Source organism: Equus przewalskii, chromosome 7, assembly GCF_037783145.1.
Source record: "Equus przewalskii isolate Varuska chromosome 7, EquPr2, whole genome shotgun sequence".
Lineage (NCBI taxonomy): Eukaryota > Metazoa > Chordata > Mammalia > Perissodactyla > Equidae > Equus > Equus przewalskii.
The window spans coordinates 2,762,102-2,776,384 of record NC_091837.1 but is presented as its reverse complement, the minus strand read 5'-3'; the positions used below and the strand labels follow the sequence as shown (position 1 = coordinate 2,776,384).

At 55.4% G+C, this 14,283-nt stretch overlaps 1 protein-coding gene across 2 annotated transcripts in view; it reads right to left on the bottom strand.

Moving 5' to 3' along the window:
* Positions 1-14,283, bottom strand: part of BCR (BCR activator of RhoGEF and GTPase) — a 123,363-nt gene that overhangs the window by 42,182 nt on the left and 66,898 nt on the right. The window contains exons 3-6 of one of the 2 annotated variants that reach the window (XM_070628186.1): positions 9,320-9,424; positions 8,774-8,959; positions 3,545-3,652; positions 471-531 (exon numbers count right to left, since the gene is read on the bottom strand). In XM_070628186.1, coding sequence (XP_070484287.1) covers positions 471-531; positions 3,545-3,652; positions 8,774-8,959; positions 9,320-9,424 — 460 coding nt within the window. Of the gene's footprint in view, positions 1-470; positions 532-3,544; positions 3,653-7,326; positions 7,450-8,773; positions 8,960-9,319; positions 9,425-14,283 lie in introns of those variants that run through there. The other variant, XM_070628187.1, reaches the window with a different exon arrangement.

Below are 14,283 nucleotides of genomic sequence, written 5' to 3'. Positions count from 1 at the left end.
CTGCCTCGAGGGAGGAGGGTGAGCAGCAGGCCCGGGAGCCTGACAACTCCAGCTTCCCCCTTGCCTGGCCACTTAGGACCTGTGTTCTATGCGGGTTACCTATGCTCTAAACCCGATTTGTCATCTGAAGAAAAGGGAAAATAAAATCTTCCTTACAGGGCCGTTGAGGACAAAGTGATGACATTTTAGATGCCCGGAGTGGCTGGTCTGTGGGTGTTTGCTAGCCCTTACCATTCTTCCTGGTTGCCACTGTTGGTGGCAGGCTGGTGCTGACTGCGTCTGTCCCCACCCACCACGCCCGGCGCTGCACCTTCCTCGTCCCTGCTCTCACTACGGGACGTCTACAGCGGCAAAGCCACCAGAGGGTGACCCGACTGGGCACCGTGTTTGCTTTTCCACCAAATGCCCCAACTGCTCGCAGCAGCCTCCCCTACATGGGGCACGAAATGGCCTTGGCATGGAGAACTCACTTTCTAAAGAGTTCTTGGTCGTCTGGTCCTTGGCATCCTTGTTGCTTCTGGCTCTCAAGTTCTGCAGACAAAAAAGCACATTTTCATCCGGGATGACTGAACCAGCTTTGAAGTGGCAGGAAGTTTCACGGTCAGGAACCTTCAACAGAAATCTCACCCTTCTCTCACCACAAAGAACTCCAGATGTGGCAAACCTCAGGGGCGAGTCCTGGGCCACGGCATGAAAAACAGGGCAAGCTGAGCACACGGCATGTCCTGGATGCTACATGTGGTTCACTCAGGACAGTTTCTCAACCTCAGCACCGTTGACATTTGGGGCCGGAAATTCTGATTGTGGGGGCCTGTCTTGTGCACCATAGCATGATGAGCAGCATCTCTGGCCTCTACCTACAGGTGTGGCAGCACCCCCGCCTCCTGCTGTGACAATCAAAAATCCCCAGGCGTTGCTAAGTGTCTCTCGGGGACAAAAATCATCCCTGGTTGAGAGCTTCTGACATAGACAGTCCTGCAAACCGAGGCAAACCACAGTGCCCTTCACAAATGCACAGAACTGCTTTCTTGGAGCAGTTAAACAGCGTGCAGGCAGCTGGTGGGTTGGAACAGCATCGCCTTTGGAGATGGCCAGGGGAGGGCGGACACCACTGAGACCCACAATCCAATTCCACCTTCACCCCACCCTCTCCCAACTTTACAAATGTACTTGCTAACAAATGAGGTGCTAAGATTCCTGGGAGAACAGCAGAGTTTTTTAGTGGGTAGGTCATGTTTCGACACAACTGCCCCCGAAGGCCTCACTGATGTGGTCCAAGGTACCAGGAGAAACAAGGATAAAAGATCCCTGTGTGCCTGAAATCGTCTCTGGAAAGAAGCTGGGGTTCATCCCAGGCTTCTGAACAAGAACAGCACTGGGACGGGAAGGGGTTCAGAGCTCACTGAAAAAGACTGTTTTAAGCTCACTGGGGCCAAACCCCACAATGCACTTTGGTACCTTCCCTGAGTTCAACGCCCCTCACGATGATTATTCCTCCATACGTCTGCCCCAGCAGCGCCAGAACAGTGTGAGGGAGTGTGAGGGGGTGTGGGGGCTAAACAGGAGGCCATGTAAAAATCAGACGCCATGCTCTCGCGAGCCTGGGAAACAGCCAAGCGCCCTGGACAGTGCAGTGCACACAAGCATCTCGGAGCTCAGGGAAGTCCTGCCTCAAGAAAACTTACAAATTTGCTTTAACCCCACGTTTCTCAAACCCAGCCTGACTCCAGAAGCCCTTTCCAAAAAAGTCCTCTTATCTATCCTCTGGGAGCTAATGTCCCAAGGAACCCAGCTCAGGCAACTGTGGTCTAACAGGATGCTGCCACACAACCATTTCTCAGGACTGGTCCAGGAGAAGATGACCAACCACCCCCCCCACCCTCCCTGTCCTTGGAGGCAATCATCCAGGCCCCATGCCTGAGCTCTGACCCCCCAGAATGCAACCCCCAACACCTCTACACGGCCTGTTGCTTCTGTTTCTTTTGGCTTCATTTTGCTTTGTCTAGGTGGCTCCAATTTCTCTGGGTCTTTTTTGAAACGTGGATGGAGAATCAAAGTGGAAACCGCCTGACGGTACAAGCTTCACAGAGGACCAGCTTCTGTCGGGCCCCAGACGCCATCCCACTCCCTGCATCCTGGCCATGGCTCAGATTCCCACTTGCGCGTGGTCAGTGGGACCATGTGACCCGAGTGGCGTCCTACCATTGCTTTCTCCCTCCTCTGTAGAAACCTGTCCAGTTAGACTTGAACTTGACCCCATTTAACCATAACCTGCTCCTAAAGGATTAGGTCTCCAATTTGTCAAGGTCACTCAGGATTCTGGGCCAACATTCCAGCTGTTAGGGGTCTGGGGTTTGCTAACTGAATGAGCTAAATAAAGGAATGGATTGAATGCTCCAGGCGAAGCAGGGCAGCTGGGAGGGAAGTCTGGAGCCAGCCCGGAGCTGTGGGTGCATGTAGCCTGTTACCAGCAGGCAGGGAGTGGGGCGCCCCACTGGCTCTGGAGGAACAGCGTGGCACACGTTACCACCACGGGAGACAATCACCGCCAGGCCCCACAATGCCCTGGTTCCCATGCTAAATTACAAAATGGCATAATGCCCTGGGAACAAAGCCAGGTATGACAGTTGGGGTGTGACTCTCTCCTAGCAAGAGGGACCCGACTCACTCCCTATTTCTACTTTGCATTTCTCTTGCTAATGCTGATTTCTCACATGAAGTCTTGCCACCCAGAATCCTTGCTTGGTAGGGGAAGACAAGTCAGAACTCCCAGGGGCCAGAGATATCAAAAGTGACTACAGGCCCAGAAAGAGAAAAATGTCACCCATTGCCATGGGGGGCAGAAACAGGATGGGGAAGGGCAGGGAGAACTCCCATCTGGAGCCTGGGGTGGGTGCTGCAGGTTCCCTCCCCAGCATGGCCACCAGCCCCCTGCAACGGCCGGCTTATCCTCTCTGTATCTGAGGGGCTCTTTCGAGACCCCCCCAGGCTAACACTCCAGAGCTTCTGGTTTTGGACCTCCCTAGGGCCTGGTGTGTTACCAGCCTGGAGCTTTCCTCCCATACGGGTCTACAAAGTGCAGCAACAGCAGCCCTGCTCCCCCTGTGCCAGCTGCTCAGCTTCCCTAGCTCTCAAGGTGGCTGGCAGGCTAAAGAGGAACAGGGCATGATGCCCCCCCACCTGCTCTCAAGCGACAAGGTGCAAAGTCAGCCTTGGGACTCTCGTGTCAAGACCTCTGTTAACAGGGCGGAACTATGACACTCCCTACGGCACACAGATGTCGCAAGTGAGCCCCAGAATTGGGCCCTGGACCCTGGTGAGGCAGGACGACCTCAGGCTGCTCCTTCTGTCTGCTCACAACAGTGTCCCCCGCACGGGGCTCACAGGGCCAACCCAGAGGCATCTGGAAACAGAGCTGAGGTTTACCATCAGACCTCAGTTTGGTGCATCCGGTTCTCCCAGGTCACAGCGTACCAACGACCAGCCCACAGCCCACCTGTAGGAGGTGAGGGGGGAACACCTGTCTGAATAGCACCACGCGTACCTCAGAGATTTCTGCAAACTGAGCGTTGGCCTGACAGCACTTCTCAGCTGTTTCCATGGCAACTCCATAGTTGTCCACAAAGGCCCGGTACACACCCAGCTGGCTGGCCTGCAGGGAAAAAGGAAGAGTGTGGGACAGGTGTGAGACAGGTGTGGGGCAGGTGTGGGACAGGTGTCACTGCTCTCCATCTTTCTGAGAAATGGGCCTCTGTGCACAGCCCTGGTAAAACCCCAGCGCAGCAGCCAGTGCAGAGCTGCAGGAAGCTCTGTTCCCCCGTGCTGTTGCCTCCCACCTGCTTCCCCTCCCCACGCACTGAGCACGCTTCCCTCTCCCAAAGTGACGTGTTGAGAAGTGACTCACAGCCCCGGGCAGGTAACGCTTCCTACCACAGCTGCTTATTCCTCCCACCCCAATAGTCTAAACGGTGCCACCAACAGCAGCTGAAGTGCAAGGCTGTCAGTCAATACGGACAAGCTTCTCTATGCAGGTGGCATGGAGTAGCCTCTTTTCATTTTGGCTGCAGGAGACCACAGTGAACAAGGAGGGTGGCCCCGCTCCATGAGGCTGCAGTGCTCCGCTCATGTCCCATCTCTTCAGACACGTATGGAACATGCAGTCTAGCTGCCCTTGGAGAAGAGAGGCTCCCGTTGCCCAGACATGAGCCTGGCTCAGACCTGATGAGGGGGCCCAGGTGTCACAGTGCACACCTGGCAGATGGGAGACCTCTGGCTGCCAGCTGCCAGGAGAGAGGCATTCTGTTTGTCCTTTGTCAAAACACAGGCATTAATAGGGGGTCTCCTGACTTAGCCTCCTGCTCAGACACTCAAGTGAGTGACAACTTCCGGTGTGGGGGGTGTGCAGCTACGACCATCTCTGGGCCCCAGACCACCTTAGAGACAGCCAGGGGCAAACCAGCCTTCATCTCGCACCAGCAAACCCAGGCCTGAGGCAAGGAAGGGCGGACCCTGGGGACCCACTGCCACCAACCAGGAGCTAAGAGCTCAAGGCTTTTGCTGACCCTGACATTTGTTCTGTGTTGAACCTAAATTTTATTTCTACACGCATTTGCATTTATATTGAATTTTATGTTTCTTCAGATGACAAACCCAGATGCTGGGTAAGCCAGGCGCCCTTGGCACTGTCCGGTCTCTGGTCCCGCTCCCTGTGGAGACTGCATGGAGGCCCTGGGGACACAGGAGGAAGGGCAGCAGCTGCAACAGGCCCCGCCCGGCCCCTACTGCGCTGATCACCCGGATGAGTCACTGCCTCCCCGACCGCCAGGTTCTTCGTCAAACGGTCAGATCCAGGGCGCTTCCTCCCCTCCCTCCTCTGCGGGTCGCTGAGCATTTCTCACCAAAATGAAGGCCCTGCCTTAGGCACTGCCAGCAGAGTGTGAATTAAGCAGCCAGAAGGAGAGACACAAGAAAGATAAGTACACAAACAGAGAACACATCGGATGGCTGAGAGCAGAGCAGGGGTAAGAGCAACGGGGTTGCTCTAGATGATGCGGGCGATGGCCTCTCTGAAGAGGTGGCAGCTGAGTCCCGAGGGCATGTTACTGCTGAACTGTGTCCCCTCAAAATTCCTATGCTGAAGCCCTAACCCCCAGCACCTCAGGATGGGACTGTACTTGGAGACAGGGCCTAAAGAGGTGATCAGGTTAAAATGAGGCCGTTAGGGCAGGTCCTAATCCAACATGACTGGTGTCCATATAAGAGGAGATGAGGATAGAGACAGGGAGGGATGACCACACGGAGATGACGGACGGCCACCTACTCGCCAGGGAGAGTGGTCTCAGGAGAAACCAACCCTGCTGACACCTGGATCTTGGACTTCTAGCCTCCAGAACTGTGAGGAAATGGAGCTCGCATCTTCCACACGGCTTTTCAAAAGTTCCAAGCAATCCATTCCCACATTTTTAGCAAGCTGAAAACGAAACCGATAACGGGCCCAGTGGAGATCACGTGCCTCCTGAAACAAGGCACTGAGGAGGACACATCATCACTGCTGGGGTGGTTCTTTACACCACAAACAGAACCCAAATCTATTCCTAAGGAAACCGCAGACAGACCCAAACCAGTCTGTACCCTTCAAAAAAAATGTCAAGGCCACAAAAGACAAGCAAAGGCCAAGGAACGGGTACCGATCAAAGGGAACTAAAGAGATATGACAATGAAGGACATCAGGTGACCTGGACTGGATCCCAAATCCGAGAACGAAAATGGCCATAAAGCATGCATGAGGGCTGCTCACGTAAGAGAAATCCGCTGATGGATGGCGTGCTAAGGAACAGTCTCACAGCAATGAGAAATTACCTCAATTTCATAACTGCGCTGTGGGCTACGGAAGAGCACATCCTTGTTCTTGACAAATACACACTGAAGTATTCAGGGGTAAAAGAGCAGATATCAGCAATTTATAACTATTCAGAGTGTGTGTGTATGTGTGTGTGCACACGTACAAAAAAGAAAGATAAAGCAAATGTGGCAAAATGTTACAATTGGTATATCTGACACGTGGGAGTTCTTCTTACTATTTTTGCATCTCTTCTGGAAGTTTGAAATAATTAGAAAAACAGAAAACTGAGCTGATAAAATTTCAGCCGGAAACAAAACCCTGATCGGTGGCAGCTCACCCGTGTGGCCCCACAGGAAGGGGACAGACACAGTCTGGATCAGGCTTTCCAGCTATCAGATGTGGCTCCCGGGTTCCTGGGCGGTAGGGTGCCGTAGCTGGGGGAGGGCACTCAGGGCCCTGTGGTCTTAAGATTCTGCCAGCTGGGCAGCCTGACAGAGCACCGCTGCGCCCACCCTACTGGACCGATCTGAAAGGGGGGCAGGACCATGTCTGTGTGTCTTTGGGAAGACCCGAGCACCCAGCCCAGTGGCACACATGTGAACACACAGCACGCGGTTCCCAGGGCCAGACTTCCTACGAGGCCCCGCCTCCCTCCCCAGTCTCCTGCCACAAGATCTGACGCACAGAGGTGGCTCCAGGACACCAGGGAAACCAGAGGAAACTTCTGAATTCCAGGGTTCATCAGAGTATTAAAACTTATTTTAAGTTTCCAAGTAATTTCGGAACGTTATTTGGGGAAGAGTGCCAGTTTCGGTTTCTTCCCAGCAACACGTTTCTTCAAAGATGGGAGCACCTGCATCATAATACGGCCTCCTGCTCTCTGACCACAGGGGAAAGGGGTCCTGGGGGTGAGTATCAACAAAACAGGCGCCTCCTGTGTTCCTGCGTCTCTGCTCCAGTGTGTCTGCAGCCCAGGGCGGTGGAGGGCGGGGACCGCCAACAGGAAAGCCACGCCTTGGAACGGAATGCTGGTGCTCCAGCCCAGGCTCGAGCCAAGGTGAGGCCAGGGCTGGGGCCAGCTGGACGTCTGGGCCGCCCCAAGGCTTACTTTTCAGTAACTGCCATGCTCTGCGCACTTAGAGGGGCCTGGTGATCCCAGGCCGCCCCTACCCCTAGAGGACTGATTTCCCCCAGAGAGAGAACACTCCAGGGGAAGCACATGTGCACAGGAGGCCCGGGGAACCCTGGCATCAGGACTAGGGGGCCTCAGAGGTGGAACTGCTGTCACACAGGCCTGCCTGGCACGAGACTTCAAGTGACTCTCCCAGGTCGGGGCTCCCAGTGCTGGGGGGTGACCTCTTTGCTGGGCAGCTCCAACAGCTGCCAGGCTCTTCTATCCCAACCTCCCACAGCCTCCACCTAAAGAGACTGACTGGTTTCCCTCTTTAGACCCACAGAGAGGGGGGATCTTCTCTCACACAAACCTCTCCTGCTGGAAGACAAATGTCCATCTGGCAGCTCCCATCTGAAAGGTTTCTCCTTCGTCCCAGGTCCCTTAACTGTTTCTTCCTTTTGGAAAAGTTCCGCCTTATAAACGTCTCAGTTAAGTATGCACCCCGAACCCCTCCCTGTCCTGGGTGTGGCCCGGCCTGCCAACCGCTTCATCTGGTTGCCAGATTTTACTGATCCTGTGGACTTTTTAAAGCTGCATCCGTGGCTCCTCTTGGGCCCTGTGGTCAGCGAGGGCCAGAGAGGCCTCTGACCTGCCTTCCTGGTGGGCCTCCCTTGTCCCGTGAGGGGGCTCCACCTCTGGGACCTGAATCCAGACCCACGGTCACCTCTGCCAAATAGATTCCTGGCCAGTTTTGGCCCACTGAGCCTTTTCAGAAGCCCTTTTGCTGTCATCCACCACAACCCGCCCTCCAGGCTTATGGCTCCTGAAGGCAGGGAAAGCACTCATCTTGGAGACAGACAAACCTGGGCTGGTGTCCAAGCAAGTGACCCACCATTCCTCAGCCTCCACCTGCCTAGGGGGCAGCCTCAGCTCAGGCGAGACGGGGCCCCTGGACCACCCTGCGCCCCGATCAGAGCTGAGCCCTGCTACTCAGCCCCAGGTGGCGAGGCTGTCCCTCGGTCCTTGCTCCCAGTCACCAGTGGACCCCTCCTGCGTTTCTCCAGCCTGTCCACAAGGGCCAGTCCTGATCCCTGCAGGCCACAGGGCGTCGCTGTTGACGTCACCATCGCTGTCGACGTCGCCAGCATTAAATACCTGTTCTGAAAACAGCTGCTGGCGGAGGCGAAGGCCACCTGGATGGCCCGTTTTCCCCACGTCTTTCTGCCAGGGCCCTCCTTGGGACCCGAGGGCATGTTTCTTTCCCACTACCTTGCTTTTTATTGAACAAGTCTCCGCCCCCCTACTTTTTAAAAAAAAATTCTCCAAGTGACTCAGAGCCTTGAATTGATATAACTGCAAAAATTAAATAAAGGATAATAAACCTCTGCTCTGTTCCAACCCGAGCTTGCCCCTCCAGGCTCCCCTGACCCCCACCCAGTCTCCTCGGCCCCATGTCCGAGTCCTGCTCTCCTGGTCAGCAGCATCTTTTTGGTCCAAAGAGGCCCTCAAAAGGCAGCTGGACCAGTCTGTAGACCGGGAGCCTTGAGTTAAACTGAACGGACCCAGAGAGGACCCAGCGATGTAAACAGGGGCGGGTCTCGTGCCACAGCCGGTGGGAGGTGTTTCGGTGGAGCCCCCTCCTCGCAACCTGCCCTTTGGCATCCGAAGTAGTGAGACATACCCCAGACTCTTACTTGCCACTGTTATCTCAGTGTCCTGAGAGCCCTGGATGAACCCGCCGCAGGTGGGGGGAGGCCTGAGCCCCGCCCAGCCGCAGGCTGCGGGCGGCTGCCGTGCACCTGCGCCGACTCACTCACCAGCTTCTGGAAGAGGTCGCCCACCCGCTGCTGGTGGCTCCACTGCTGCACGCGGGGGAAGAGCCCGTCGTAGAACTCCTTGTGGATCTCGTAGAGCTCAGGCACTTTGAAGAAGATGGTCTCGATCTGCTGGCTCGTCAGCACCGGCTGAGAGGTGGTGGCAGCGGCCTTCAAAGGCTTCATGGGCTGGAAGAGGGAAGAGGTGACGGGTGAGGCGGCACAGGTGAGAGGGCCCACCATGTGTCAGGTGCATGGTATGACCACAGAAAATCATGGTCACGTGACGTATGCGTCTTTATTTTTAAATTCCATTAAAAATAAAAAATTAAAGCCAGTTTGGTCTGGCACCTGTCTTACGCTGGCAGCCACTACACCTTGGGGAGGTCCAGCTTCTACAGAGGTGGAATGTTCTGACCCTTCCAGGTGTCTAAATGACTCCAGGGAGGGTGGGCTGCCCGCAGGCTCCGAGAGCTGACCTGGGATGTATGAGCAGAGAGCTCTCTGTGCCCCCAGCCCTTCCTGCTCAGCCCCCTACATCCTCCTCACCAGCAGCAGTGCCTCCAGGTGGCTCAGGTAAGTCTCCTCGCTAGCCAGGATTCCAGACAGGACCCATTTCCTCATCTCCAAGCCCTTTTCCAAGTCCAGCTCACCCTGCAAGAGAAACAGACAAAAGTCAGACCTGGCGGATGACGCCCAAGGTGGCCCCTCTTGGAGGAAGCCCTGCCTGCCAACTTGAGGACAAGCCTCTGGAGAAAGCTCCAGTGGAAATAAAGGGAGGCATAGGAGCCTTGGCATGTCAGCCACCCGCTCGTGGTCACTGCAAATTCTAGAGGGTCACCCAGCAGAGCCGAGGGCCACCCTTGGTCTTGGCACTGGGAAATGGGCAGTTTGGAGTTGAGCAGGCCCGGCAAGGCCTCCCTCCACACCTGCCGCCTGCAACTGAGGAGTGGCTGCTTCGGAAGGGGCTGAGCAGGGGGCATGGGGGAAACCACACAGCCACCGTGACGCCCTCTGCTGCACCCCACTCCTTGCCTGGTACCTGCCTCGCCTGGATTTTCTGCAACCTCCACCTGATCCTTGGACTGACTGGGCCCAGCAGCACCGCCTCCCTTTACACACCCTCCCTCTGGCCACAGGCATGGAGCTGGGGCTGCTGCCACCTCCTCAAGGGGAACCCCATCCCTCGGGCTCGGGCCTTCGTCTGTTCTTCTGACTCTGTCGGCAGAGACTCTCTTACGGGTGGGCTGGGCTATGGCAAGGTCCACTCTCCCATCAATGCCCCTATTAAAAGTCGGTGAAGCTCTGCTGCCTTTGCCTCCAAAAGATAGAGCTGACGTCACTGGACGTTGATGCAGGCGGTAGAGTTCATGCAGTTGGAAGACAGGGTTCCAGTCCCAGTGGTGATAATGTGCAATGTGGCCCCTGGTGCCTCAGAATGTGACTGTATTTGGAGATGGGGTCTTTACAGAAGTAAAGAAGTTAAAATGAGGTCATTAGGGTGGGCCCTAATCCAACATGACTGGCGTTCTTATAAGAAGACAAGATTAGGGGTCAGCCCTGTGGCCAAGTGGTTAAGCTCCCACGTTCCACTTCGGCAGCCCAGGGTTTTGCCGGTTCGAATCCTGGGCATGGACATGGTACCACTCATTGGGCCATGCTGAGGCGGTGTCCCACATGCCACAACTAGAGGGACTCACAAGTAAAAATACACAATTACGTATCGGGGGGCTTTGGGGAGAAAAAGGAAAAATAAAAATAAAATCTTAAAAAAAAAGACAAGATTAGGTAGTCAAAAGGGACAAACTTCCAGTTAGACAAGTCCCATGGACGTAAGGTACAGCATGGTGACTATAGTAAACAACACTGTATTGTATACTTGAAAGTTGCTAAGAGAGTAGATCCTAAAAGTTCTCATCACAAGAAAAAGAAAATTGTAACTGTGTGGTGATGGATGTTAACCAGACTTAGTGTGGTGATCATTTTGCAATATACAGAAATATCAAGTGCTATACACCTGAAACTAATATAATCTTATATATCAATTATATCTTGATATAAAGAAGGAAGAGGAGGAAATTAGGACACTGACACACACAGGGAGACACAGGGAGAGGATGGCCATCGCTTAGGCAGGGAGAGAGGCCTCAGGAGAAGCAAACTGCTGACACCTCGCTCTCGGACTTCCAGCTCTGGAATAAGAGAAACAATTCCCTGTTGTTCAAGCCCCTTAGTCTATGCCACTTTGTTATAGCTGCCCGGGGAACTAACACAGATGATGATGCCAAAGGCCAGGAAAATTGCCGTGTGACTTCCTGGCCAATCCCCTGACCTGTTCCCTGACCACCGGCTGGCGAGGCATCATGTCAGAGGTTGGCGGTGCCCATGGCCTGCCTGTGCTTCACCAGACTGAGGCTGTGCAGTCTCTGCCCATCCCTGTGCCCACCGGCCCCATTGCAGTCCAAGGGAGGCGCCAGGCCCCCGAGGAGGGCCCCATGTTCACAGAAGGTGACGTAACAGTACTGCCCTTTCCACCACTTGGTCTCCCAGCCCATGGGTGAGTGTGAGACGACCCCGCGGTGGCAGCCCTCAGGTTTGGAACCGGAGCTCTGTCCCTTCAGTCACGCACTTTCCCAAACCTCTCATGGAGACCACTGATGGGGGACAGGCTCCTGGCCCTCGGCACCGCTGACATCTGGGGCTGGAGGATTCTCTGTTGGGTACAGGGGGCTGTCCTGTGCCTTGCAGGGTGTTGAGCATCATTTCTGGCCTCTACCCACCAGATTCCTGTAACAACACCTCCCCATCCTGGGTTGTGACGGTCACAAATGTCTGCAGATGTTGTCACACACCCCCCAGAGCCCCCAGGTGCCAATCTCTTGGTCTGAGGAAGGACCTGACTGGAATCAGGACCCCCACTGTGGCCTCTTTGTGCCCCCAACCCTGATGTCCCTTTCTACTTCCCTGGCCTGGTGGGTGGGAGGCGCTTCATGGTACAGATGACAGGCCTGGGAGGAAGTTCCCAGGCCCAGGAGTCGTGGGACAGGGCCACAGAGCCAGGCCTACCCAATGAGTCCCACCATCTCAGGCAACTGCCCTCTTGCCCTGAGCCTTGCTGCCTAGGTATAAGCTGGGGAAGGTGGGCCCAATGTCCATGTCCAACCTCGATCTGCTTTCTGTGTCCCTGGGGCTTGTAGCACACCCTTGCTGCCCACTGGGAACATCCCAAGAGCCTTCCTGGACCACCACTTTGCTGTAAGAATCTTCTAAGTGAGCACGAGCTGGGTGCAACATATGTGTGCATATGTGTGAGCATGCATGTATATGCATTTGTGCACGTGCACATGTGTAGGGGGAGCATTAAGATCTTGGCTGAGAGCCACTCCAGGGAAAGGACACGGAGGTCTATACCACACAGCCCTCCTCTGGGCAGCGGCTCCACAGGTGGGACTCTGGGATACCCTGAGCCTGACTGAAACTTCCTGCGCCCAGCACAGTGCCTGGAACACACAAGTGCTCCACGACGATTCACCAGATAAACCAACCAATGAATGGATCTAGAACTCCTGCCCGCACCCTGGTTTGGCCACATCTGTACGAAGCTCTGCAGGTTCCTTCAGGGAACCCTTATCTGTGAGACAGGCGGGTCCTGGGATCCAGGACTATCGCTGCAGCCTGCTCTGGGGCCCGGAAGTGCTGTTGCAGGCAGCAAGTCCACTGCGCATGGTGCACAGAGGTGCAGGGTGGGGAGCCCTGTTGCCTCCTCTCATTTCAGTTCACAGAGGCCACACCATGAATGGAGGCACCTCGGGGAAGCAGCTCTCAGCTGAACCCGCACATGCCTCCCACCGTGGAGGGGCACCATTCTCACCTCAAGCAAGGGAAGAGGTGAAGAGGAAGGGCACGGCAGGCTCTTCCAGCAGAGGCTGCCACCCACCCAGCCCTGCTCCTGTCCTGAGGACGACCCTGCTACTGTGAGCGCCGGAGGGCCAGCGGAGCACCCCAGCACGAGATGCTGGTGCTCACACAGGTGGCAGTGCCACGTCTCGTTCCCACCCACAGGCTTGGAAAGCCTGGAGGAAAAAGCACGCAGGCAGGACGGTGCTGAGTCCAGCTCTCCCTGTTCCAAAGGGTGCAGTCAGCTCTGGGGAACGTCCGGCCTGGAATGTGCTGGGCCGGGAGAAGGCACAGCAGGGACCCCTCCTTAGACTGAGAATCTGCTCCTGAGCCCTGAACCAAACAGTGCTGGTGGCATCAGACAGGGATGGCTTGGTCACCAGCCAATTCCATCTTGGAGGAGAGACAGTGGGAAGGAAAGTGCAGAGAGAGCAAAGGGCAGGCCCGGGTCCTGGGTTATTTATGACCCTGCCTTTTGCATGTGCCAGTTCTGGAAAGGGCATGTGAATCCAGTCAGATCCATGACGGTGGGGAGACCACAGTGAGGAGGGAGGTAGCTGGGGAAAAGAGCAACTGGAAAAGAAGGCAGAAAGGCAGAAGGCAGGCCCTGGAGAGGGCAGGGGGCTGGGGAGGGAGCAAGCAACACAAATCCTGAGGCTAGAAAAATGGATAAAAATGACCTGGGCAGGGCTGGCCCTGTGTCCAAGTGGCTAAGTTTGTGTGCTCTGCTTCGGCGGCCTGGGGTTCACAGGTTCGGATCCTAAGTGTGGACCTACGCATCGCTCATCAAGCCATGCTGTGTCAGCATCCCACATAGAAGAACTAGAATGACGTACATATATAACTATGTACTGGGGCTTTGAGGAGAGAGAGAAAAAAAAAAGAAGAGGAAGATTGGCAATAGATGTTAGCTCAGGGCCAATCTTCCTCACCAAAAAGCATACTGAAAAAAAAATGACCTGGGCATGACAACAAGGTAAGAAAAGCTGACCGAGGGACAGAGGAAAACAAAATTGCCACCTGTCAGCCAGGCCATAAGGTGAGCCGAGGGCCAGAGCTGGAACTGAGCTGCAGGAATGTGAACAGAGGGGCAGAAGTCAAGGAGCACCTCTCCCCTCAACCCTAATGAGGGGTGGGGTGATCAGGGTATAAAACCTAGGCCCTGAAGGGGTGGGCTGCTCCTGGCTGGGAGCTGGCAGCCAGCACAGCTGCTGGGCGAAGGACCCTCTCTTCCGCTCTGGGCAGGGGCCATGCCTTCATTTGCAACAGGGCTGGAGACAGTCCTGGAGCCCAACCAGCAGAGGGCAGGGGCCAGGAGGCTCCTACAGGCCTGTGATCCAAATAGAGAGACAGGAGCCACACAGGGCCAGTGGTGTGATCCCTGTGTCCAACATGGTAGGCTCTCGGGGAGAAGAGAACAGGCGAGGCGGGCACCAAATGTCTAGTTTCCCTGACTTTGCAGGACAGATGAGGGCAGCTGTTATAAGTCAGGACCCTGGAGCTCGGGAACGCGGGAGCATTGAGCCACAGGGGCACAGGTGACGTTTATCCTGCTGTGCCTGGTGCAGGACCTCCCCGGGGCGTTTGAATAATCCAAGTGTCCATGACAAGTGAAT